This window comes from Cinclus cinclus, chromosome 11 (genome assembly GCF_963662255.1).
Source record: "Cinclus cinclus chromosome 11, bCinCin1.1, whole genome shotgun sequence".
Lineage (NCBI taxonomy): Eukaryota > Metazoa > Chordata > Aves > Passeriformes > Cinclidae > Cinclus > Cinclus cinclus.
The window spans coordinates 23,201,891-23,229,468 of NC_085056.1; the positions used below are offsets into that span (position 1 = coordinate 23,201,891).

The 27,578-nt window shown below is 43.5% G+C and overlaps 1 protein-coding gene across 2 annotated transcripts in view; it reads left to right on the forward strand.

The window, feature by feature from the left end:
• The first annotated feature begins 7,608 nt into the window (after positions 1-7,608).
• CMTM4 (CKLF like MARVEL transmembrane domain containing 4) overlaps positions 7,609-27,578 on the forward strand; it is a 29,638-nt gene continuing 9,668 nt past the window's right edge. For both annotated transcript variants that reach the window (XM_062499916.1, XM_062499917.1), the window contains exons 1-2: positions 7,609-7,997; positions 25,752-25,928. In XM_062499916.1, the coding sequence (XP_062355900.1) occupies positions 7,812-7,997; positions 25,752-25,928 (363 nt within the window). In that variant the 5' untranslated portion in view covers positions 7,609-7,811. The remainder of the gene's footprint in view (positions 7,998-25,751; positions 25,929-27,578) is intronic.

A 27,578-nucleotide genomic window follows, 5' to 3' on the forward strand; every position in this document is an offset into this window, starting at 1 on the left:
TTTGGCAAATTATTTTTGTCAGATATCTAACTATCTTCCAAAGAGTGAGCTGCTGATTTTTTCCCAAAGCAAAGTGATTTCGTTCAGTTCCATGAATTTTGTTAATACAAGTTAAGCTGTTCTCCTTTCTAATTTTGAGTTGACTAAACTGACACTGGTTTGACTGGTTTGTTTCTTTCAGAACAAAAGCTGAAATAGCAGTGTCCGGCATGAAAGCCAGCAGCTGTATCTGTCCACAAGAAAGCTGAATTAGCTTGCACAAGCCGCCTTTGAAAGGTGTCTGAGTTTTAAGTACTTAGGTTTTGTATTTAACAAGTATACACTAAGTGTAGCTTTATTACATAAAAATTGCCAATGCTTAAAACCAAAAACAATCCCACAAAACATGCCAAAAATGGAGTTGCAACTATTGCAAGCATGTGCAGTGAAATATTGAAGTTGAGGAAAGTGCCATTGTAGATCTCTGGCACTCACCTGAGTCTGACAGCATTCCAAAAACCAAGGACTTGCCTTTTACAGAGGGAGTGGAATGGACTCAATTGGATGGATGGATGGATGGATGGATGGATGGATGGATGGATGGATGGATGGATGGATGGATGGAGAGGGCAGCTGAGATCAGATCCACTCTGTGTGTTGTCCACAGCCTCAGTGAGAGGGACTGCAGGACAGTGCTGTGCCCTGGGTGCACTAAGTTAAAATCTCTCCTTTTCAGAGGGAGAAAACGATTACTCATTAAGGACTTGGTATACTGATGATGCTTTGGAGATTATTTGAAAGTGAAGATGTTCTGAAAGAGTTCAGTTACTGTGCTTACAGGCAGAGAGGGAGAAGTAGGAGACAATTCCATTTCATTCAAGACCAGTCACTGACTACACAGAAAATCTCTTGAATGCAAAACAAAGGCAGAAGTCCTGGAGGGAGAGCTCTGAGCACTTCCAGCCAAAACCACAGGTGCCTCTTTCTTGCTCAGTTGTGGAGGTCAGTGATAGAGCCTGTCTCCAGCTGGCCTCAAGTTTTGGTAAGAGTGGGGAGCTCCTGTGGTGATGGGCTTGTCTGGAAACAATGGAATATCAGTCTTTGATCTGTGCAAGACATGGGGGCTACTGAATTAATACTGGAATTTGTTAATGCTGTGAACCTGAATTACTTACCTGAATTACTCCCAGGTTTGTTTTCCTGGGAAGAACACACATGCCCCAGGACAACACTGGATTGTCAGTAGGTGACTATAATTAGCTGTGCTTAACTGGCTGAATCAGGTTGTTTTGACCAGTATCTTGCAATGCTGAGAAACTGCCAGAGAAACTGGCAGGATCTGAAATACTTAAAACGGCAAAAGCCTGTCAAAATCTCTCCCAAGTCACCTTTCAGCTGAACAGAAGTACAACACAACTATTAAGAGAATGCTGTCATATTTGAAATATTTTTAGTATAGTTTCCACTGCTTTTGCATTTGTGCTCTGTCCTGTTCTACCCCCTCCTCAAAAATACCTTAAATCTTTTGGCCAGCTTCAGTGACAAGAAAGATGTCGCAGACAGCTGACTTAATCCCAGTTGCATGAAAATTAAGGGCTTGGTGGAGATGATAAATCCAAAGATTTCCTCTGATTTAGGCAGGGACTGCCAAGGAAGTTTGGCTGGTTCCTAGGTGAGCCAGGCCAAAGAAAGATCTGTGGTCTGCGCACACGGAACCTGGCTCAGTGCTGGCTTCCTTCTGCTCAAGCAGTAGCTGGAGGACAGAAATAGGAGCTAAGCTGCTGCCTGCACAGGGGGACCCTGGGAGGGGGCTGGGGCAGTGGCCTCCGTGGTAGGGGTGAGGTGGGGAAGGTGGGAACAGGAGACAAGCCTGCAAGGAATCAGGATTTATTAGTTGCTCTGTGTATGGCTTTGGAGAGCTGGGGCTATATGCCTGCTTTGGGTTTATAGTCACTGATGGAAGACTTGAAATAATTTTTCCTGTTGAAAAAATGCAAAAAAGCATAAAAACCAAATCTTTCCCTTGCATGTAGAACACCCATGTAACCAAAGAAATACTCTGTGAGGGAACAAGCCAAATGAGCTGAATACAGGGTTCTATCATATAGAGAAATTAGGTGCTGTTGCAAAAAGGAATCTTCTTTGAATTGCTGTTATGGTTGCTGATGTTAGCAATCAGCTGCAGGTTAGTTGTAAGTAAAACAAATTCAGGAGGGTAATTAAAGAATGAACTTCTCTACCACGTGCAGTTCCCCAGGAGAAATGCAGGGGACTGGCTGTGTTGTTGCATAACAACACACACAGAATTCAAACAGTTGAGGTCAGTTGTTTTCACTGGCCCGTTCCATCCGTGGAAAGAAAGAATGTAGTGAGTGTACTTCATCTTTTTTTTTTTAAGCCTGCTAAGGGACCTTTAAAACTTTGCCTATAAAACATGGTTTATAGAATTTTTTCATCCTCCCCTTCAGCTTCCCACCTCCTCAAAAAATAAACCTCGGCCCTTTCCCCCCAAGGCCTGCTGTACCCTGCATGCTCCATCACTTGCTGTAAAACTAGTGGATGTTGCAGGGGTAGCATCCCCATGTCCATGCAGAGGGAACAAGAGTTTTCTGGCCTTCTGCTCTAGGTCTGTGTAGTTTTATGGTGTTATTTGAAGACCACCACCTTTTTTTCTCAGTCCACAGCTTTTTTTTCCCCCCCTCTGTTCCCTGGATAAATGCAGTGCCATGAATAAAATAAACACTGCTGTCAGTCTCTCTGCATATTTTTTTCAGTGTGCTTCATTATACAGGATTCTTTCAAAAGAAATGTAACTCACAGTCTTGGCTGGTTCCCAGCACCATTAAAGGTCTGCTGGCATTTTTCTTCAGAATCTGGCATTTTGCTTCTCTTTTTTTATAGAAATTCATTTTACCTTGTGCTCTGTAGAATGTCTGCTGCCCTTCAGGCCAGCTGTGGCTGCATTGTAACCCCTCTCTGACACTTGCAGATTGCAGATACCCTTTTAACTTTTTGGAGGTCAAAGGAGCCAGTGACTTCTTCACCTTTTTCACCACCAAACTGGACCAGTAGATGATACAGAATGAGATGTCAGTCCCTAATCCTGAAGTAAAAAAAAAATAAAATGGTTCTATGAATGGCTCATTGTTAAAAGCACATGAAGTCATGTTCATGTCTGCAAGGTAAGGGTCTGACTGATTTGTTTGACAGCATTGCTTTTCTTGGTTTTGGTGAGGAGGATTTTTTTCTTTTTGGTTTTTGAAAGGAAAACACTGTTTCCTGATAGTGATGGTGAAGTTCCAGAAGTGACACTTTTACCTGTCTCCTTAATCCTGTACAGCTCCTTGGCAGGGTCCTGTGGCGACTTCAGCTGCTGCTGCCTCTGGTCCCAGCTGTGAGAGCTGGTGGCACCCCTCGGGCTGGGGACTGTCACCAGTGGCTAAGGCCTGGGGGGCTCCAGGGCTGCTCTGTTTACTTTCCAAGGCCTCGGGGCTGGAATCCAGGTGGAGGTGGTGAAAGTCTGCACGGACCAATGTTGTAGCTGAGGAGTAAGACTCACTACCACCTTTGGCTACTGAAGCTGCCCTTTTTTAACCAGGTGAAAAGACCAGGAGTCCCTCACTGTGCTGTGAGATGTGTGTGCCAAGAGATCCTGGCCAAACAGGCACAGTGCTCTCAGCCAGTGGAACTTGCAAGAAGCTCTTAGAGGTTGCCCTACACCTCAGTTTCTTTCTGTTCTCCTCTGCTTCTCTCTGAACTTTGGTTGTTTTGCTAACTCTCAGTTGGCAGGGCTGTGCTTTGACTCCTGTTGGTAGGATTGATTTTTGACTCCCAGCTGCAGAATCCAGGTCTCCTCACTGTTCCTGAGGTACTTTTCCTGGTGGTGCCACACTGGGAGGCTGCAGTGCCCAGCTGTGGCTGGGTGTGGTGACATGGAATTGTCACACTGTTCAAGCAGCATTACAGAGAACTGACCTCACGACTCCCCACCATCCCCCACAATTTTCCTTCTGCTAAAAGTCTGTATCAGAACTTGCAGCTTCTTCTTCTTCTTGTATTAATTGCTACTTCTGACTCAGCAAAATTATTTTCCCACCTCCCATGCGGCTCATGGCCTCAGAACCAGTGTGCACATCACACTCCCACACTGGGAAAATGCACAATTCTCTGCACTCAAAGTTACCAGATGATTTCCTAAAGCAAGTTCTTTATTAGCTTTTGAGGGTGGGGCTTGGTTTTCTTCTTTTCTCCCAACTGAAAAGCTGAGGAAAAGCTTCAGCACTTTTTCTATTGAGAATTTCAAGGGGGAAAAAGCCTTCTGTCTTATGCCAAAGTTAAACCCTAATCACTGCTCAGCTCTCCTGGAATTTGGCAGCATACCAGTGCTCCTTCCCTTTGGTAGGTCATGTGGAAATACTGGAGCCTTTTCTTAAAGAACCTCTCAGCTCTTTTCAGGTACTTGCACAGATGTGACTTTCCTGTTAAGATTCTAATACCTTTTACACTCCTAACTGTATTAAAGCACCATTCCTAATAAGCACCATTCAGATCTACAAAATTTTATGTTTAAGCATTAAAATACTTTTTAAGTGTGTTAAAACTACATAAATGCACTTTAAAAATCTGATTTTAAGTTGATATTACTATTCTGCTGGAATATAATCACAGGCTTTAATCTCTGAAATAGCGCTTAAATGAGCTTAATGAAAAGAACCCACAATTGGTTCACAAGTTTACGAGAGGTTGTAGGAATAGCTGAGATGAAGGTTGAGAGATCAGGGTCTCTTTGTTCAGTTTGTTCACTGAGACTATTTAAGATTCTCTTTCAAGCACTTTTTACACCTAAGTCACCAGCTGGTTTTAATTTATGACCAGTGTCCTGGAGATTCTTTCTGATGAGGAATTTTTAATTCTGTCAAAGCTGACCAAACTGTTCTGTAACAAACAGATCATTTAATTACAGTGTCTATGAACAGCATACTTGGTTTTTCCCTCAGTGCCATTTCTTCCTTGTTTTCACTCTTCAGTCGTATTTTAGCTGGAAGTGAAGAACTCAGTGATGAATTCCCTGATCTGATTAGCTCAATACTATGGTGGTGTCTTGAGTGCTGATCACTGACCTAGTTCCCCATTTCCCATTTTCCTGGTCTCTGTGAGCAGGTACACAATGGAATGGCAGGCTGTGCTGGAAACTTGTAAAGCCAAAGTTATCTGAGAGCGATCTGATCTGCCCAGGATGAATGCAGTGACCTTTTTCCTGGATCAGTACTTTTATTTACATATTAAATGTAGACTTTTTTTTTTTCCCCTTCCCGTGCTGCAGAGCTGAAAAGGTGCCGTATCAGGCAAGAATGCGTGTAAAGGATTCCTTTATTAAATGTTTGCGGCAGCCTCAGCAGGCCTTGCCAAGTCAGTCCAGCCCACCCACCCGTCCAGGAGCAAGCCAGGGATCCCCAGCGCGGCCAGGTCTCGGCTGGGCCTTCCTGACAGGGCAGGGACACTCACTCGGGAACAGGGACACACTCAGGACCAGCCCTCCTCTTGCCCCAGGAGCACCCTGCTGGAGCAGAGCTTGCTCACTGTGCGCTCCCTGCCCCAGGAATTGGCTGCCCAAATCCAGACGGGTTTGGTGTGTCCGCACCTCCCAGCACTCCCAAACTGCTCTCATGATTTAAATACATTTACACTTCATATCCTCCACTCCATGGGAGAAGGAAGTTATTAAGAAGTTTGCAGAAGGGCGTGCAGGAAGCACTAAGCAAACAGCCAGAATAAAGGTCTCCGACCACCTCACCTTTCGCTAAACCATTCAACCATCTTCCTCCTTTGTCCTTCTTCAACACCACCTTTTGATTCTCTTTCAACACACTGATATGCTTTGGTTAGAGTTAAAAAAGATTGGCCAAAATAATACTCACTGGATGTTTCAGAAATGTTTTCCTTGTTTTGCTCAGGATAGTTTTCTGGAACTGCCACAGCAGTCCTTCAAAATAAAGGCTAAATGTCTCTGCAGGTAAATATGCATAACCTGTGTTCCTGAAACAGCCATGGAGCCTTAAGTTACAATCCAGAGATGGTCTCCTAAGTGACAACCACATACTCGTGATACTTCCTGCAAGAGTAAGAGCTTTGTGAGTGTTCTGATTTCCCCAGAGTTACACAAGAAATAAGAGACTGTAAACACCTATTAGTCCAGCCCTGTGCCAGGACTTTCCCCTTACATGATTTCATACTTTTAGGCCAGGCTCATGCAACCCAAGCAAGAGTTAACTTGTCCATGCTTTTCTCTTGTTTTCTTATGTTCTTCTTTCTCTGCCACTCACCCTTCACCAAAAAGCAATGACTTTCTTTTACACATCTTCCAACTCTTCACTTTATTTAAGAATATTGGCTCCTCCCAGGCCCAGGGTGTAGAGGAGAAGCCTGTGGAAGGATTTTGCAAAGTCATCTGTGGCTCCAAGCCACGGCTGTTAGTGGTGAACAAACCCCTGACGCTTTCCCTGGTTCTCTCTCCGAGGCTCTCTCCTTGCCCCTCCTTCTTTGGGGATGTTTATTCAGAGCCAAATGAAAGAAGAAAAATATCTTAAAATTAAAAATCACGTGGACAGGGCAGAATCTATGAAAAGAAGGCTCAGAGGAGTTTCAAGGGAACCGAAAGGAAGAGATGAAGTAGAACACATATGTAACCTGAAAGGAAATCCCCAGGTGGATAATCCACAGTGTTAACGGAAAATAAAGAACAGTCAGACTCCTGGAGGCCAGAGAAAGATGCTAGAACTGTTAATGTGCTGAAGTCCTGTAATGTGGGGCAGGCGACAGTGATGAGAACAGGAGCGCGGGTGTGTCAGAGCCCGGCTCGATAACCACGGCAGATCACAGGACACAACACGGAACACCTGAACTTCACTATGGTACACAGCGGTCTGGTCGTGTTAAAAAAATAACTTAGCTCCTTTTCACTCACCTGGATTTGCCAGGTTGTGTTGCAATTTGTCCTTACTTGTCGTGACACAGCAAAACGAAAAGTACCCCCAAAACCTGATTCAGAGCCAGTCAAGGCTACCTTGGAAAACGTCACTGCTTCGAAACACGACACTCGTGGAGGAACGGAGCGGAGGCTTCCGCTGCAGTGTCAGTGCAGGGGCTCGGCCGTGAGCCCAGGGCAGCTCCCGGAGCCGGGCCGGCCCACGAGGGCCGAGCTGGGGTTAGGAGCGCCCCTCGGGGAGAGCAGCGATGTAGAAACTGGAGCGGCCGGGCCGGGCCGGGCCGAGCCGAGCGCAGTGCCCGGGGCAGGTGCGGGCCCTCCCCGCGGGGCGGGCGCGGCGCAGGCACCGCCCGGCTGTGCGCCCTCCGGGGCGGGCCCTGCCCGCCCTTTCCGCTGCGCGCAGGGGCGGAGCGGCTGCAGCGTCGCCGCTCTGAGCTGAACTGCTCTGCCGGGACCGGGACCGGGACCGGGACCAGAACCAGAACCAGAATCAGAATCAGAGCCGGAACCGGCGTCGGGATCAGAACCAGGGCAGCAGAGCCGGGCGCGCGCCCCCTCGCGGCGGGGCGGGCTGCGGTGCTCCGAGCTGCGCGGCCCCGGCCGGGGCTCGGCTCCGCTCCGGGATAGCGCCGCTCCGCTCCGCGCACCTCTGCGCGCCTTTCGCACCGCACCGGGGCACCGCTCCGCGCCTCTCCGCAGCGCGGCTCCGCTCCGCACCATGCTGCCCGGGCGCTCCTCTTGCCGCTGTGCCTGAGGCGGGCGCGGGGCGGCCATGCAGCCCTCGCTGCCTTAGCTGAGCGCGGCGCTCGGGCCGGAGCCCGCGGCCACCCCCGGCGGCACCGGCACCATGAGGAACGGCGATGACCTGGAGGGCTTCGATGGCGAGGCGTCCAGCGCCTCCATGATCTCGGCGGCCAGCAGCCCCTACCAGCCCACCACGGAGCCCGTCAGCCAGCGCCGCGGGCTGGGCGGCCTGCGCTGCGACCTGGACTACCTGCGGGGCACCTTGGGCAGGCTGAAGGTGGCCGAGGTGGTGAGTACCGCGGCGGCAGCGGGGCTGCGGGCCGGGCGGGGGCACTGAGGGGCGGGCCCGGCCGGGCCGAGCGGCGCTGCCCTTCACCTGGGCCGTGTGCCCGCGGATCGCCGGCGTGGCGAGCGAACCGGCGCTGCAGGGCCGGGACAGCACGGCAGGCAGGCTCTCGGTAGCTGCACCTCACGGCCTGAGCCGTGCAGGGGCCTCGCGGTGCCCGGTGGGACCGGCCCGGTGCCGGCAGCAGAGCGCGGGGGGCCCTGGATGCGCCCGGAGCTCGCGGAGCCCTCGCTCGCCTGCTTGCCCTTAGCGGGCTGAAGTTCTCTCGAGCGCACCGAGTGAAAAGGAAGAAAGCCTTAAAAACCCCCGAACACCAGACGTGAGGTTTTGTATTGTGAAATTAAACGTGTGCCGGGTTCGTTCGTGTACTTTGGACGCCTGAGCTGGTTCAGTTTGATGGTGCCCGTGCAAGGCTTGGACCACTGCAGCAGTGAAACACGTAATAAACACCAAAGCATTTCAGCAGTTTCTCTGGTGCTAGTGGTGATGTTTGCCTTCATCTGATCTGCTTTCCAAGTCACTATGATTTTTATATTTTTCAAATCAACAAATGTAGCAAATGTGTTTTTCAGGATATTAGGAAAAGAAGTGTTTAATGAAAATGGCAATCATTTTGAAATAGATTTTTGAGTAGTTCCTAACAGAGTACTGCGAATTCTTGTAACTGAAAATAAATAAGTTCTTTGAGGAGTGTGATGCCAGAAACCATTTAATATTTCATATATATAACTTCGGCATTTAAAAACACTGCTGGTTACTACGAGGCAAAACTTGCACATACAGGTTTCATGAAAAACACACTGGAAGTATCCTAGCTTCAGCTACACACAAGTTTATAGAGGACTCTGGTGGTGAGTTCATTTTTTATGAATGCCCGGTAAGACCCAGGATTTGGAAGTGTGCTTTGTTTTCTTCTCATCTCCTCAGCACAGGGTAGGATCTGTGCTCTGCAAGTAGTAGCAGTGAGCGTGTTAACCCAGTAATACAACAGGGATCAGCAGTGTGTGCGTTGTGTGTGTTCAGGACTGGAGCCAAAGGATCTGTCGTCACTGTGCAACGTCTACCTGTCTTCGAGCTGTTAAAAAATGTCGGTGTGGTGGAAATCCTGGGGTGGTGCTGCCTGATACACTGAAATAATCCGCCCTCGGGATTTTTGTTTCAGGTCTATTGCAGATCCTTTCTGCAGTACACTAATAACTGTGGCAAGTCTTGTTAAAAACTTGCCATTAAAATGACTAATTACTGATCGTAACTGAATCCTTTATTATTAAGTCTGACTAGCTTGGAACAAATCCCAAAGATATATGGAGTACACCTCATAAGTTTTTAAGTCATGTAAAGAAAGATGGGGGGAAACCACGCTCTGCTGGAGTTAGGGAGGTTTCCTTGTCTGTGGACAAAGACACTGCTCCTCCCAGTTCATCCTTGGGAAGATTTATACTTTCAGAGCATTGTCTTCAGAGGAACTGAGCCATGCTTTGTGCCTTTCTCATAAGAATGATCTGAGCTATTGCATGTGGTCCCCAGGAGTGTATGAATGCAGCAGTTAAGAAGAAATTAAATTAGCTAGTGTAGTGTGGAAGGCTGTGCACCACCTCAGCCTGGTTAGTTGTACTCAAAAAACCTCCTCATTCATGGTAATGGAAGAGCAGACTACTGACATTTTCAAACCAATGGAAAACTGAGCAGTGTTGGAAAAGGAAGGAGAGAGCACATTCCACGGTGTACTTAACGTTGCTTATTTGCCAAGTATAATTATTTCAATTACAATATTCAATAATGCCTTTACAAAAATACTGTAGGAACGGAAATGTAACAAAGTCTGCGGTGTAGAACTCTATCTCTCAAAAATGAGAAGGAACTCTTGGCACACAAAAAAGAAATTACAAAAAGGAAAAAGGCAAGTACTGGTTAAGATAGAAGTCTCTAAATGTATTATAAGAAAAAGAATGTTACAGGAAAGATTACAATGCATGTGCTTCATTTAGCATCAGGATTTGCCTTAAAATACATTTGTGATTGGCACTCAAAATGTCAGCTCAAAGGCAAACATTACTTCTGCTTGTTCTAATCTTTGGTTGAAGGACTTCCCACAAACTGCCCTATGGTGCTGTGAGGAGGAAAACTGCTGCTCTTTGTGGCTTGCATAGCCCTGCTTCCAAATGCCTATTTTTCACTGTCTAAAACAGAAGGAAAAGGGAATGGGGAAAACCCCACATCACTTAAAATAGGTGTAAGGCTAATTTGTTGTAGATTTATCTTTATGAATTCAAATAAAGGGGTTGTTACAAGAGAGAAACCATGATGACATTGTGGCATATGGAATAACGTAAGTGCTGCTAGAGGGGACAATAGTTTTAACTCATTAATATTTCAAGAGAATATGCCCCAAAGTGTCCTTTGAAGGGACACCAACACAATGGCCTATGATGGTGTTTTATCTGTAGTGTTGTGTAGCTTATTTTTGAGCCTTGTTTTGGTTTTTATTGTGTTCAGATTTGGTTGCAGACTGGGAAACTGTACAATTTACAGATTCTCTTTATGGTCTAGGTGAAGAGTTCCTAGTCCTTGGATCTGCCTGCCAGTGGTCAGTAATAGCAGAGTGAGGAACAGTGAGAGAGTAAGGGAAAAGGCCCATTGGAACAGCTTAGCATTGAACTGATTTCCCTGATTTTGCCAATGTTATTGCCATGTAGGTGAGCTTTTCAGAAAGGAGTCTTCTGCCTGTATCTCCGTGTTCTGTTGAAATAGTTGTGTGTGTTTGTTGGGATCTGTGAGGGAACGTCTGCTGCTCTGGGGATGCAGCTGTAGCCTCTTTACAGTAGCTTGGAGGAAGGGGAGGAGTGTTGGACCACATCAGAAAATGAGTGTGCAGGGCTCCTGGGCCGGCTGAGACACCTGAGAGTGTCACCAGGCAGGTGGGAAGTGACGCACAAAGGGCACTAAGGGAAATGGAAGGGGGGAGGACTTGAGGTAGCTTGGAGCTTTCATGTTTGGTTTATTCCTTTTGGTTTTGTTCTGATGAGACTTTGAACTCGAAAGGGAAGTTATGGAGAAGCCAGTACACTTGTGTGCTAACCAAGGAAATGTTTTTCCTTTGGAGAGATTATCTCTGTTGACCTTTTGGCATTTAAAAGTTACAGTACCACTTCTTATGGAAGGTGTGAGAGGTGCCTGTCCTTGGAGAGCAGAGCAGAAATGTTTTTTAGAGTTTATTCTCATTGCTTTTTGGCATGAATTTGTTTATCATGCTTTTGAGGGTTTTAATACTTCCCACAGAGCCTGCTGTACAATAATGAAATGGATATCACTGGAAAATTTTGCTATGGATATCCTCAAATGATTTGTTTCATTTCAGTACTTTCTCCCTGTTCCCTTGAATTTCCTGAGGACAGTCTCTTCTTTTCCCGAGTGTGCTTGCTGAAAAAAGGTGTTTAGTTTGTGAGGAGTCAGGAGGGGCCCATTCTGTCATGCAGAGGAGATGAGCTAGTTAGCAGGTACCACCTCTTTGCTGGAAATAGTTTCATTTTAGATTGGACTGTCTGCTTCCCCCCCACCCCTTCATTTTAGTTTTCAGCTTTTCAAAATGCATTATTACTATTTTCCCTTGATTGTTGTAATTCTGCACCTCCAAGGATCTTCCTGTCATTAAAGCTTGGCATAGACATATTTGCTACTGAAATTCCCATGGCCAGTGGTGGCTGCCCTTTATCTGCTGCTCACTTTTTCTGGGAGCCCAGGTGGGCTGTTCATAGGCTTTAAGGAAAGGAAAACCAGGCAGGATCCTGTAGGGAACCCGGTTGGTTCTCATGGGAATTCTGCTGGGTTTGCACAGTCACTTGATTTAAAGTAACATGTATCACCTTTAGTAGCTGGGCCGGTGGGGTTGAAGATTTGTGCCTGGTCAGTTCCTGTGACATTGGCAGCAATTAGGAAAGTTTTCCCTGGAGCAGTGGGATCACGGAGCAGCAAGGGGCAGAAACCCCTTAACATGTGCTGGCTGAGAGAGGGTGGATGGTATTTGTGGTGGTTGGTGATGGCTTCTGTGGCTCAGACAGCTCTAGACTTTCTTCTTCCCGTGTGTTTGTTCCAAATGCTACAAAAATCCATCAGAGATTCCTTTTAAAGAAGATAATACTTCTGTTTGGGAAGTCTCTGAGCTGCGAGATGCTGATGAAGTATCACTGGGAAGTATCACTCTGTGCTTGTTCTCGTCTTCTTGCCTATAGCATTTCATATTGCCAGGGGAGGCAGCAGTTGGAGCTAAATGAAATCTAGTGGGAATAGCAGTTCAGATGTTCACAGTTTTCAGAATAAAAAGTTCCATCTTCATTGTCAGAAAGTAGCTGACCATTGACAATAAGTTGTTTTGTGGCTTACTGTCATTATACATTTCCAGATTCAGAATTGGGTTGCTGAGGCCAGGACTACAATGAAACTCTTGGCTGTCAGGTACTGTTGCAGTGAAGGAAACAAAATTCAAAAGCCAGGAATGCATGCCTACATGGGTAAAAAGACTAATGAGAATTCTCATTGTTAATTATATTAGAAAATTAGAGTAATAACATTTATGTTCCAATCAATATGCTAATTGCTGGCTATTAGAATCTGGTTGAAAGCTATTCTAAGGTGTTCCGTAATCTCATATTTAGTTCTTGCTGCCTTCTTGTGTCTTGAGCTCAGCATTTCAGCTGGAGGGGAGGATTAGATGGAGCCCCCAGCCTCCCACCTGTGTGTGATGTGTCACATCTGAGGGCCTGTCCCATTTGCCTGCTGCTTTGGCCCCGCAGTGCTCTGGGTGTGATTCTGGCTGGGAATGGGTGGCTGGAGCAGGGTGCTTCCCAGGCAGCTGCCATCTGTAAGTCAGGGGAGTTACCAAGGGACCACTGGATCAGTGTGAGTAAAGGGAAATTGCTGGTGCGTTGGTTGTTGTGAAGTTTGGGTTTCTGCCAGTGGGGTGTTAATGCAGTTCCAGTGAGTTACTAGAGGGCAGGGGTGACGTTCTGAGTGAGCTCACAGCAGTCAGGCCATCAGTCCTGGTGGGAAGCAGAGCACTGCAGGAGACACCTGAGCCTCAGAGGGAACTTTGGGTCCCAGACAGCCCTTTACCTGCCCTTTTTATTAATAGGTGATGCTTTCACCTTAAGGTTTAGTTCTCTTCATTTATTCTGCACTTTGGAGGGATAGAAGCCTTCCTCCTTTCATTGTGGATTTAGTTTGAGCAATTTATAGCTCTTTGTTCCTGTATTAATGCTGCCACTTGCTGTAACAGCTCCTGACCCCTCCTGCCCTCAGCCAGCCCTGTTCCTGCTGCACCAGGCAGGACAGAAAGGCTTGGACAGTGCTGGACAAGGGGCTCTCTGCTCTGGGGCTGTCTGGCCACCCTCCCATGTCCTGTGTGCTGGTGGCTCTCAGCAGCCACAACCTGAGCAGTGCTGGCCTTTGGGCTGGGTCTCACCACTGTGCAAAGCCACTGTGCAAAGCCACTGTGCAATGCCACTCCAGACACTTCTCCTCTTTGATCCCAGGATCACACTGGCAATTAATTTATAGTCACTCTGTGATGAACTGCATCGTTCACCTTTTTATTCTCTTACACTCTCCAAACAACGGATGGGTGTTACTGTAAGAAGTCATTGTGATTTTTTTTTTTGTGTCACGTGCTGAGTTTTCATTTTTGGTGGCATTTGTAGTGACTTGTTCAGAAGATGTTGAGTGTCACAGCGGATACTGGTGATCTCTGGTATTTGGCCTTAGAAAAAGACTGTTATATCATATTGAGAGGATCAAATTTGTAATGCTTACAAATACGCTTAGAAATCCTCTTCAGGTGTCTCTTCAGTGCCTCTGAAACTCTTGATTTTTCTTCGAAAAGGTTTCTCTTAAAAGGTTGTGGATCTGCATTGCTGTGTGGTGATGTTTTTATGCTGACATTTACTCTGGAAGAATAATAAGATAACTCTGTTTAGCTTTGTCTTTTATTTTTTCTGTGAGCAACTAAAGAAGTTACTGTGACTGTCTTCTCTCAGAAAGGTGAATAGGTTTTGGTTTCTTTCACAGTATCTCTTAACTACCATCTGGCCATGGGCTCATATCTTCCTGCCAGTAAACTCCAAGTACCTGTCAATAATTTCCCTCTTAGGATGGTGGATAGCTTTTGAATTCCAATTTCAGCAGAAATTCCTACAGAGTCTGTACCATTATGAACCAGTGCAATAGTCATAGATGCACTACACAAATGTGGTTCTCATAGTATTAATCATTGGAAAGCTACCTTTACTTCTTGTAATGTTTCTGGTAATGTCTTTTGTTGATGAGGTTTAAATGATAGTTTAATTATCTTGAGATAAGAAGACAAGGACTAGCAATGTAAGAGGTTCTGTTTTTTTTTTTTTTTTTTAAACATAATCAGTGTTGGAGGAATGTTACTTCTGGTGAGAGTTAGTGCATTGTTTTGTCAAATCAACTTGCACACTTTTCAGTAGCCATCATCATCCTGTGCTCAAAATTTCAATTCATCAGAATCTCTCTTGCTTCAGGACCTCAGCAAATAATTTTGTACTGAAATTTTGCATACAAAGAAAACTAAATGCACAATGAAGAGACATCTTGATGCCTCAGGATTTTAGCTTTTATAGTTTTCAAATCCTGTAATGCATTAGTGTATAAACTCCATAGAGAATGTTAGTTAACTCTCTTCACATTTTGATCAGGCAAAGCAATCACTTTAGGCCTGAAACTAAAGGACACTCTACAACCTCAGGCCCCGAAAAGTATAAACAAAAGTTAATTGGGGGGAGCAAAACCAGAGGAATATGACTTCATTACCTGAAGCTGTAATTGGAGGATTAACCCCTGATATGTAAATAGACCAAATTTATAATTGTCTGAAAAATCTCGTTTACCGTTGTCCATCTTGAGAGTAGCCCCTCTTGGAGGCTTTTCACTGACCAAGGTGTACCTGCTGAAGGTCTTTAATACATACCTACTTTATTCTTTTAACCTTGTCTTGCCTCTCTCCAAGGCATCATCTTAACCATAGGTCAACTGCTATTGTTCTGTAGTGCTAAATTTGCCACTTATTAGAGCTGCAATTAAAAATACATTCTTATTTGAAAAAAAATAAAAGTCCCCTAATTCTCAGATATTTTGTGTAGTTGCTTCCAAAACATGGGAGTAACATTTAGATTTCCCTGGAACTTGTACCATCAACTCCAGAATATGGGAGGAGGGAAGCAAAAGCTGGATAACACCAACCTGGTTTAGAATAGGTGCAAGAACATCCAATCATTAATAGAGAAAAGATGGGTCAGAAATATTGCTGACAATGGGCAAGAGAGGTCCTAGAGCTGGTGTAGCTTTCACCCAGAGGGAGAGGGCCACTCACCGTCCACAGTGGGGGTTCAGGTGAGCAGAGATCCTCTGATGTTTTCATCTCACCTTGTGCAAATTTAACTGGGAACTATAACTCAGAGTATCAGATTCCTGGCTGTGGTGTTTAATGAACTGTAATTAAGGCTCTGGTGTGTAATGTCTTAGCTTGTGGAAGAATATGATGCATTTTTACCCAGACAAGAATTCCGGCATCCGGTTAAACTTCTGTTAATATGTAACTTGATATTGGTGGTGATGCATGCACATCTTTAAATTTTCTTTAGCTCGTATGTACATTCCCGAAGTGTTCAGGTTGCAAGTGAGCTGGCTTGGTTGGGATCGTTAGCTTCATTCAGGAGAGCCTGAAAGCCCAGCAGTGCCAGTGAGTGGGAACACGTCCTGTGCCATGTTGGAGTTGCACAGGGTGCTGCTGCTGCTGTGCCTTTCACTGAAGCTAACCCGGGGTGTCTTCTGATGCTGTAAATCTGCCAGTGATACAGCACTACGCAAAACAGGTCTGGCAGTCTCCTTCCAAGTTATTTTATGAATCGACTATAACCATTTCCATATTAGGAATTTTCTGTACTTTTGTACATTTTTAAACTGAAATACTTGCGGCAAGAAAGCAACGAGCATGGTTGTGAATATTATTAAATGCTTGAGTTCTCCAAGTCTGTAACAATCTGTAGTAACTTCTGTCTCAGGAAATTATTTTCATGCTAGAAACTGATGCTGCCACTTGAATGTCGTAAATGGATTAATTAGCTGTTTGATCACACGCCCTTCTAAAAGAAACTAACTGTTGCATTTAATGCTTAGAAGCTTTTTATCTAATGTAGATGAGCCCTTTTGTTGACCACGGGGGTATTTAAAGCGGAGATGCTGTTGTAATTAGTAACATGTGGAATTGCTGGTGTGCAGCCCTGGTGTGCAGGGTGGTGCTGGAGGTGAGGGCAGGGCTGCAGAGCCTCTGTGCTGCTCGCATCATTTTCCAGGCTGCAGCTGAGGCTGCTGCAGCCTGGGGCCCAGATGCTCACACTTAAAAAAACCCCAGGATTTGCAGTTCTTCAATGGCGTCTGGGGGCTCTGTGCTGCTTTGGTGGGGTTACTCCTGCATCCCTGTTCAGCCAGCCCCACCAGCACGGAGGCTCCAGTGCATTCCCCAGTGCAGCTGGCAGTGCTCTGCAAGTCCTGGCCACATCTCTTGTTTTAATGTTCTTCACCAGCATGTCTGGACTCTTTTTGCCTTTTAAGGCATGGCATCTAAGGGGGCCTTGGGGTTACAGTCTTGGGAACGTTGGGATCACAAGGACATTTTGCGCTATTTCCTTTAAACAAAAACAAACCCCAAAAATTTCAGTGGATGCTGTAGGACTACTTTAAGTTCTTGACTGTTTTCTCATTAAAATTATTTTCCTGTTTTAGTATTTGTGGGATGTTTGGTGTTTACTCGTAATTGGAATTAAATGGGGTTTTAAAGGATACAGACTGATTCTGATAGTGATAAAATAGAACTGTCACTTTTAAAAATCGCCAAATGGGCTAGTTAAACTAGAGTGTATGCAGGTCAAATACTTAACAAATTTTATGATTACACCTTTACTTCTTAAAACTAATAAATTACTTAATTTATCTGTTACCAATTTTACAGTATTGTGTTTCAATATTGTTTTGACTAGCCAGGTTTCCCACATAGGCTGGGAATGGGAACATGAAGTCAGCTCAGAAGTGTTGATTTTTCTCTTTTAAAAGCTGAATAGAGAGTTCTCATAAGTGAAGCAATAGGGGGTTTTTTGTACTTTATTTAAAAATCATGCAAATACAATCTCAGTAATGTGCTGTTGTCCAGCAGAGTGTGTGTGTGTGTATTTGCAGCCCCAAGACTCTCAGTAATGTGCTGTTGTCCAGCAGAGTGTGTGTGTGTGTATTTGCAGCCCCAAGACAAGTACAGGGCAGTTATATTTGCCCATTTTGTTTAAATAGCAAAGATACATGATAAGCTCTATGTTCTTACAGCTTGACTCAAGGGAAAATGCCAGGAAGTGGAGTGGAGGAGGACACTTCACCCTTGCTGGGAGGCTGGGGAGGGAAAGGTGGGTGCTGTACTGGGAGGTACCTCCTGAGCATCCCGCATAGATGTTAACTACTCAGAAATGCTGATACAAAACAACTCAAAATTGCTGGTACAAAACTGGTGACTCTGCTTACTTCAGTGCCACTAACTATTAGTCTGTAAGACTGACAGGATTTTGGCAGTGAGTTTTAAGGAAGGTTTTGTTTACCTGCTTTGGTGCCTGAAAGATAGGCTTGCTAACATTCAGGTTGCTGAGTGAGGCTTGCTAACAGAGCAGTTAAGCAGGATTTATTCTCCATTTTGTTACCTTTAGCCGGTTTTTACTCTGTATTACTGTTGTGGTAAAGCCTGCATGAGTAGGATTGTAGCAGCAAATGGGACTAATTGGAAAATATATTATTCTCCCTTCTGCCCCCACTACTTGCAGCTGGCAGTGGCTGAAGAAGATGCAGATGACTCAATGCATACAAAATTAACTTTAGTGTGGCACCAGAGAAATGCATGATGGTTTCTTTGACCTATTTTTGCCTGTCTTTTTGAAGAACATGATATGCAAATGCTGGTCAGATTGTAATAGAATTGGACTTGAAGAAACCTAGCTGGGTAGTCCTGCTGTTTAAGAATTTCCACTCAGTGTTGTGTAAGTGCTTTAATCATGGTTTTTATCAGCACCCTGGAGCCCTCTTCTGAGGTCCGGCTGCTCTGCAGTGGTTTTGTGTGCAGAGTTCCCTGGGCTGGTGGCCTGTCCCTCTCTGCTCCCCTGGGGCAGGCAGGGGGACGCTGAGGCTTCGTGAGAGAATTTTACTGCTGACCTTGGTGAGCTGAGCTGCCTCTGAGGAACCTGTCCTGTCTGGCACCAGGGAGCATTGCTGACAAACCAGCTTGGGAAATAGAGATGACTGTACAAACTCTGCTTGCAGACGCTGCCAGAATGAGCACCAGACAATGAATGGGAAAATTAAGTATCGGGATATGGTGAAAAAGGGGGTGAAGAACCATCTACCTCCCTTAGTTTTTCTGTTTCATGACACTCACTGTAGGCATTTGCACAATTCATTTCTTGTAGATGCACAAAAAAACTTCCAATTATGAGTTGTTCACTTCACTGGGCTGTTCAGGAATGAAGTGATTAATGCACAATATGAATGGGAAATTTAGAAATACGAGACCCTGTCTTGGGACTTTGTTCATTATTGTCTTGAAGGACCTGTTGCTTATAAAAATATTTTGATTTGTGCTACAGAAGAATTATAGTTTCTGGGAATTGGAGGCACAGGTTCCTGTGGAGAGGAATTGGTGGGAGAAACCAGTTATATTTTACATGTTTTGTTTGCCTTTGTTTAAAGCATGGCTCTCTATGATCTTCAAATGAACCTTCCTGTAGGTGGGGTTGCTAAAAAACCATTGATGGACTTTTGTTTACGGGACAGGTGGCACACTACATTAATTTTTGTCTAATCTAGAAGGTTAGTTTGAATCTGACTCAGTTTTCAGTGGGGAAATGTCATGTGCCTAAAACAAAAACCTCCTTGCAATGTGCCTTGGCTTCAGATGCTATTCAGAGGTTCTTCTGGTCATCTGTTTGTTGGATAAAACCTAAAATACATATAAATCAGACTTTTTTAGGGAGAGGTTCATTGTTTTTATTTTCTTAGGAAGAACTATATTTGTTTGTTCTGTCAAAACCTACTATGTGTTTAATGGTACTTGAACTGGAATCGATTTTTCAGTTATCTAGCAGATAAGAATGTTTGTTGTATAAGTGTGTCCAGGCAATAATAAATATCTGTACTAATGCAGTTAGCAGGAAATAAGTCACCATATGTCTGCAGCTGCAGCTTTTTTTTTCTTCTTCTAGATTCTATGGTTAAGTTCACTTTAAAAATTGATGTATTTTTGGTTAAGCCAGTTGAGTGTTTCTTCTGTTCACTGTAGTTCAGTTCATTTTTCTTTGGAATAAGTATTAGTTTTGATGTCATAAATATTTTTTTAAAAATATCATTCTGTTGTTGATTTTGAGTGTTGATTACCCTCAATCTTAAATATGACCCTTTCTCCTAATACACTATCAAAATGTTTCAGGCCTCAGCAATATGTTCTGTATTTAGAATTGGTCTTTTGCCTAAATTGAGAAGGCGAAGTCAGCAGTAGCTGAATCTGAGGGTTGTAGAAAGCTGCTGGAGGTGGCAAAAGATCAGCTGATTTAGTAAAGATTCCACAATATTTAATTGCACTGAAGTGTTTCCACATTACAGAAATAATGAAAACTTGGCAGTTCCATGTAAAACACTAGAGGTGCAATGATGATCACCACCAAAACCAGATCAGAGGTGAATTGGGAGGCGTGGTTGAATTTCTCTGGGTTTGTTTGATTGTATTTGTGCCATTGGAGCACAATTTAGTTTATCCAGGGTGCTGAATCACTGGTGGTACTTAAGCCTCCCTCTCTGGTAAGTGTTGTTTTCCTAAACTTTCTATCTTGCAGGGAAAGTTTAATGCTTCTTTGTGATTTAAGGCTCCTTGCAGCCTCTTACCAGAGTTAATAACACTTCTCATGAAGTCTTGAGGATGCAGACCAGGAGCAGGGAAATCAGTCATTTTTTTGCTTAGGATAAAAGATAGTTTCCTGCTGGAGGAGCAGGACTGTGTTTGAGCCATATGATCCCAAATATTCATATCTGTGCCAGCTCTTTTAGATGTGGGAAATGCATGTGCTTTGCAAGGAATGAGACCCACTTCATTTCATGCAGAAAGTTGGGACTGCTGGGCCAAGGAAATGAGAACAATAAATCTAGATTTTAATTCCAGAAAGTTCAGTGTCTTCAGATACTTTAAGTGGTGTAAAAGCAATATATTCTTCCCTGTTTTGTGCACGTGTATTCTCCTGTACCATTAATTTAAACAGTCTGGATGTAAAAATGTCTTGCTTGTGTGACATTCATACTGAAATTCTGTGGGTATTTTTCAGGCAGAAAAAATGCTGACTATTTTGTGGTTTTTTGGAAATCATGCGTAATTACATCATTTAACCGCACAATAAGGTTTTCTGTGGTAGTGTTTTAGATAAACAGGAAAACTCATTTTTTACTTTGTTTTCATTGCAGAACTGTTTCTTTATTTTTAGTGCAAAGTTCTTCAATTATTTTCCTCAAAAATATAATACAACATATTATGACAGGAAAAATACACATCCTAAAAGTTCTTTTTCAGCGTTGGTACCTGTCACAGCACGTTTTCTCCATTTTGGGGAAGTCCAGTGTTTTATGTCTAATGTGTCTGTGTTGCCAAGTGATGTAAATATGAGCCATTTACATAGCCCCGAGGCAGATGATTTCTTCATTAAGGGCCCTTCTCCAGGGGAATTTTCAGGAAAGTTGAGATGAATGCAGTGATGGTAGGAGGCTGATGTGGCTGACTCCAAGGACATTGGATCCTGGAGCAGAGGCTCTCTCTCAGGAGTTCTGTGGCCCTGAATTGTGGTGGTTTCATGGAGCTGCTCCGGGGGCTCGGTGCTGCTCAGTGCAGGAATTACCTGAGCTGTGCTGCACACCCCGGGCAGCACCACTTGCCAGCTTATTCAGGGCTAAAACCACAACGTGCCATCATTGGGAAGAACATCTCATATTGAATCCTCTGCCTGGGGCTTTTTCCTCCTGCCTGTGAGATGTGGTGGGACATGGGGGATGAAGGACGGGGGATACTCTGTCGCAGCACTGGAGATGCATTGCACATGCTGGCAGAGCCAGATCTTTCCTGAGCACACCTTGTTCCTTCTCAGCCTGCTTTGTTCACCACATTCTTACAAGAGAATAACGAGAGTATTACTGCAGATGGCCTAGGATACCTCTGCATGCACCTGAGCATCCAGAATTAGCAGATATTTCCATCATGACAAAGCTGCATTTTAATGCAATATTCACTGTATTTACTTTATGTAGAGTGGAAGTAGAAGAGAAACCAAAAGTGACTGCTGAAAAAGAGAAAGATTAGAAGTAAAAGAGTGCTATACAAATTGTAGCGTGTTGGAGGAATTAGAGTGGAATAGAAAACTCTCCAAAGTACTTGGTGCAGAGGAAAACAGATGAAAAGGTTTGTTTGTCCATCAGAGAAAAACTTCTCTCTTGCCTCAGCCCGAGAAAGCTGTAGCTGTGTTATTGGTGGGAGAGAGCAGTAATTCATGTAAGAGGAGACTTCCACCACATTCAACTTGCCATTTTTCCTTGGTAAACCAGCCTTGAAACTTCTGCTTGTGGAAAAACTTGTCAAATCTCATCTTCCTAAGCTGTGAAAAGATGTGTGATTTGAAAGTGGACTGTGTTGGACAAATGTCATGGTGTATTTTGTAGGCCAAGATCTGTGCTCTGGTATGATGCTGTTCCCCTTGTTTTCTGGGGTTTTTTCAGCTGATCTTGGAACTGCAGTTGTGGGAGGCAGAAGCAGGATCCTGTTTCCTGAGTGCTACAAAACAAGGACTGATCTTTAGCAGCTGGAGAGTTGGGTTTTCTCTCTGCGTTTTTGTGTCTCAGTCACCTGGAGCAGTGCAAACCTGGATGGAGCATGGAGGCTTCCCAGGAGGGCTGGAGGGTCTTGATCCTTGCTTCCTCTTCCCAGGAGAGTGTGTGTAGTCAGCATGGAAAGGCAAGGCACTGGTTTTATCTAGGATGTGAGCTGTGGCAGGGGGAAGAGCTGAGGCAGCTCTGGAGAAGGGACTTGGCTGCAGTTTGCACTGTGTTAATTCACTGCCTCGTTTAGGTACCCTGTCTCATCAGTAATTTATTTAGTAAATTTAAAAACACAAAGATAGTGATTGTTAACACATGGTTGGGGTTTTTTTTTAATGAACCCCATCACAGGATGGGCCGTGGCCTTTGAGAAGCAGCTTTGGTTCGTGTGGCAGCATTTGCACAACACTTTTTAAGATCTCTGAGTAAGTCCTGGGGCTGTGGAATCAACCCTGTGTATTTAATTTTCATCTCATGTGTTCTGAGTAGTTCACTTTTTCATTGAAAGCTAAGTTAGATTCCTCTGTGAGAATGGCCAGTGAAAGTGATACTAAGTATGTTTTATAGAAGTTTCACATAACTTTTAACTACAGGATGGAAGGATGCTCCTGGCAAGTTTATAAATGTGTAGGAGGACAAGATTATCCTGATGTTTGAAAGAGAATATCTTTGGTATTGAGGACTAGAGATTTCTGTTGTGATTAGGAAAATGGAAGTTTCTGTAGGAGGACAGCTTTTTTCTGATGTAGTGATTAATGTGGATTTCATTTTTTTGCCATGGCTTTGCTGTGAGACAGGAGTGGCAGGCAGCAGGAGGGTATTATCTGTAGCACTGGCAGCATGGACAGTCTTGGAGAAGGGGGACATATATTTTTATTGCAAGAAAAATAGTAACAGATTTAGTTGTAATCTTATTTGAAGTGCCAAGGAGTTAGAAATAATTTGTGTGTATGGGAGTATTGTCCTTCTCCTGTCTCCCTCCATCAGACAGGGAAACAATTGAGGTTTTCTCCCAGCCTCTCTGATGAATTTATCACTAGACTTGGGCAGCCATACCCCAGGCCACTGCGCACTGATGCTGCTGCTGCATGTCCTAAATGATGGCACATCTTTACTTGCATTTGAAATGCTTTGGGTTAAGTCAGGACTAAGTGTACACAGCTAATGCTCTTTTCTTACAAGAATCTGTCACAGGTTAATGTATTTTATAGTTTCTTAAGGTTTAAAATGAAATATAAATGTAGAGTTGCTCTGGAGTTTATTAATTGTGGGCTTGGGAATATGTAAATAACACAGGATTATTTGAGTTCATTGCTCCAAGTGCCTCTTCAGTACATAATTAATTTCTAACCCTGTTTGTAGGAAACTCTTTGGTCCCTTTAGAGCTTTGCCAGCCAAGGTGGATGTGTTGGCTTTGAAGAACAATACTACCTGGTGTGGAGAAAAGTCAGTGTAAAACTTTATCAGCCAAACATCAGAATTATTGCCCAGTGCAGCAACTGATGTGCTGGAGATTTTGGCTCCTTCAGCCTAATGTTGGTGGCACAATTCAGAGTTGTTCATGTTTTGAGAAAATGAACCTAATATTTGGGGCTTGTACTACAGTATTTCTAGAGAATATTACAGAATCATATCTTTTAAAAGAAAAAAAAATTACAAGTGTCATAAGATATTAAAAATGTGGCAAGAAAAGTAGAAACTTTATTAGATTGGAAAATCCAGAAGTAGAAATTTCACTGGCTAACATTTAGCATTAGTATGTGCTGTTGATCCTTCTTGAAAGAGCAAAGATTGGTTTTTAAAGCTTTTTTTTTTTAATTGCATTCATTGTCATCTTCAGTTTTGAGGCTTGTGTTTACAGAGAAGATGAACTTCATTACATGCTAATGCTTTGAAATGAAACTGTGTCTGGACAGTAATTTTTTTTGGTATGTGTGTCATTTGCTGAAATCCTAGTTTGATTTTGATTCTGCTTTGATTCTGAATATTCCATTTCAAGCATGATCTTTCTTTCTGAAGCTATTCAGTGTCAAAGATAAAATCTGAGGTGTTTAATTACTGGGTATCCATTGAGGATTTGTTTGATGTGAATTGGCCTGCTCTGTTAGCTGACAAAAATTACTGTGGCATCTGCTGTGTTTAATGAACATGTGCTAAGTGAACTATGAGAGGCTTTCCAGCCAAGTGTGAGGTTTTTATTATAGTTTTGCTGAGTTTTAATCTAGTTTTAAATTTACATTTTCTCCTGCATTCTGAAATAATGTGGCAAATGAATATGAGGAGTATTTTCATTTTCTTAGAATTACTGCTCATGTTAGTGGTAAAAATTCTTTCTTGGTGACGTTTTTCAAAATCCTTTTTCTTCATTTTGTAAGTTTTGTTGTGGGAGGCAAAGACAAACCAATGGATGAAGCATAAAAAATGCTTGAAGGAAGCATATCTGCAAAACAATGAAATTGGCAAAGAAGAATTTAGCAGAAATTGGTTTTTATCCTGGTTTCTGTCAATCTTCTAAACGTATGTTTGTGCAAAACATTCAGATTGTTCAATATTTGGCTCTGAGGAAAGTATCTCTTTTAGTTCCTCATCCTCAGATTGAAGTGCTTACTGCAGCCTCAATAGAATTTTGTGGCACAGCAAGAAGAGAATTCTTCGTAAAAAATATCAGGGGGTGGATGGGAGTGGTCATCCTGAAAATCAAAGCTAAACACTCTTAAGGTCTTGCTTGCTTGTCCTGGAAAATGCAAAAACCCCAACAAAACAACAAAAAACCCCCCAAAACCATCTATGCAACTGCTTCTTGGTGTCAGTGGTGTTTGAGGAGGAATCAGTGGCAGGCAGATGTGGTGTGAGAGCTGACTGCCCCTGGTGTGTCAGTGCTGTCCCATGTGGTGGCAGCTGTCCCTGCTGCCTCATACTGGGCTCTGGGGGGGGGTATAGATTTTAGTTTTGTCCTCTGGGCCAGCTTTATTTTCAAGTACAGTGAGTGTCAGGGTTTTATCCTAAGTGGTGAATTTGGCTCTTGAATTCAGAGTTAACTTTTCCGATACATCCTCTGAATTTAGTGTGACCTACCATTATCCCAGTTCCATGTTTGTGTTTGCAGCCCCAGGGGATTTTCCTTCCTCTCTTAGCTGCTTGTTTTATTGTGCTATAAGGGAATGATAAAATATGTTTTTATGTGAAATACAGCGTACTGATGGTGATAAATGTGAAAAAGGCAGGCATTTTTGGAGACTGGTAGAAACCCTAATCTGTTCTATTTTGAATTAATTTAGGTCTTAATTGGTAGTGAATTTTAAGTAATAATCTTTATGGAGATATCTTTCACAATCACACAATATTAGTACTCTCTAACTGTGCTTGGGAGTGACAAATGCATTTCATCTTCTAGTGTTGGAATAGTGTATCATGAGTAAAAAATGAAATAAAATGTTTGACTTGCTGTTTGCATGTTAAGCCAGTGGCCTGCAGGGGTTTCATGCTTTTTAGGGTGTCTTGGTCATTTTGATGTTAGAGTCATTGTAATCTTGCTGAAGTGTTCTTTGTTGAACAGCACAAATCCAGAAAATATTACATCACTTTGCTTTTGTTTTTGTTCCCTAGACAGTGCCCTGTTGTAAACTAAAATCACACATTCCTGAGCGTAAACCCATCATGTTCCCAATGGAAATTTCAGGAATACTTGTGGCTACTTTCAAAATGTGGAAATCTATTTATTTTTTTTCTACTTGTTTTTCTTCCCAGCTTTTGGCGCTGACCGCGTTCATCTGCATCGAGACCATCATGGAATGCTCCCCTTGTGAGGGCCTTTATTTCTTTGAGTTTGTGAGCTGCAGTGCCCTGGTGGTTACCGGAGCTCTCCTGCTTTTGTTCAGTCTCAACCTTCACACAAGAATACCCCAGATCAACTGGAATCTTACAGTAAGTTCATTTGAATTCTCGCTCTGTTAAAAATAGCTGCAAATCTGGTTTAAGTTTGGTCTTTGGGCTTTGCTTTCTCCTGTTTAATGTTGTGTATGCGTGTTCTTTCTGCTGAGTATACATTTTACTTGTATTTATTTTGATTGCTAACAGCAGAATGAGCTGTGAAACGTGGCAAGATTAAACTACACTAAAGAGAAGTAAAATTGTCTTCTGGTAGGTTGTCTATGAGAGGACAAACTTCCTGCTGATGCCAGCAATTACGCTTTGTGGATGAAGTGGATAAAAATGCAGCCTGTAGTTATTTAACTTTGACAGATGCTGTATTTACAGCAGCCCGTTGCTCTCTCTTAACCTGGGGCTTTTTTATATTAGGACAAATTTGTTACATATATTTTCTAACATAGACTAATACAGTCATTGGGCAGTAGTGTGGAAAATGAGGTGCATTCTGTGGAAATCAGGTGTTTTGTGTTGCCTATGCACCTGACTATTAAACACTGACTGCCAATGCTTAATGTGCTCTCAGATACGATGAGCTTTAGGAGGAGAACTGCTGGCAGTGCACATTCCTTTCGTACAAGTCCCTATTTTCATGCTGTATTCTGAGTTGAACTTTCAGACTAGGTTGCATAAACACAGGTCACAAAATCAACATGTTAAGACACTCTAGCAAAAGATCTGTCAGCTTCAAGGACAATATTTATTCCAACTTCTTTGGACAGTACAGATACAATTGTGCCAGTGTTCTGTTTTATGTTATAACAGTAATTTTGCAAGTACAGTCCCAGAGGTTTTTAGGCTTCTGTGTGATATTTAAAAAGAAATTCAAAATGTAATTTATTAGTGTTGCAGTTTGCTTAGCTTCTCAGCCTAAATGACTTGTTTAAATGGAATTAGATGATCCTTTCTACCCTGAGGCTTCATAGTTAATTGATGAACTCCTTCTAGGAGTGCATGGTAGATAGATTGAGTGTTCTGTGAGCTGTGGCTGAACTGTCCCTTTGTGGAAATTATACCTTTGTGGTGTTATCAATTGTGTCTGCATAGCACCTGTTAGGAGATATTTGGGGGGGGGGGGGGGAGGGGAGGTGGGGAGGTGTTTAAAAATCCAATCAGTTGTGCTTTGGAGCTGTTTTCTGTTTTACAAAGGTATTTTGGTTTTTGAGCAGTGTCATGCTCTGCACCCCCTGCCTAAACAGCATTGGAGCAGCCTGAGCAGGTTGGAGATCAACCAAAGGGCGCACAGAATACACTGCAGTGCTTTGCTTTACTTAAGGTTGCCAGATCCACAGGCAGAAAGAATTTGCCATGATCTCCCAAGCCTCATTCTGTTTGTTGTGTACTGAAGATGAAATGCTTCTCCCATCCTTACACCAGTGTTCTCCAGAAGTGAGAAGGGAGCTGGCAGCTTGTGTCTTCCATGAACTGATGAGATCATCCTTCTTCCAGGTGTTTCTTACAGATTTCAGCAATCTGATAATACTTGATTTTTATTTATGATTATTTGATTTTAACAAACAGTTTGGACTGTTCCTCTGACAGGAGTGAGGGTGTACCTCCATTTTTCAGAGTGCTTGGGACCATTTTGTGATTCTACAGCTGTTTCTGCTCCTTCAAGTACAGAGAGTGAGCCCAAAGGCTGCTGAT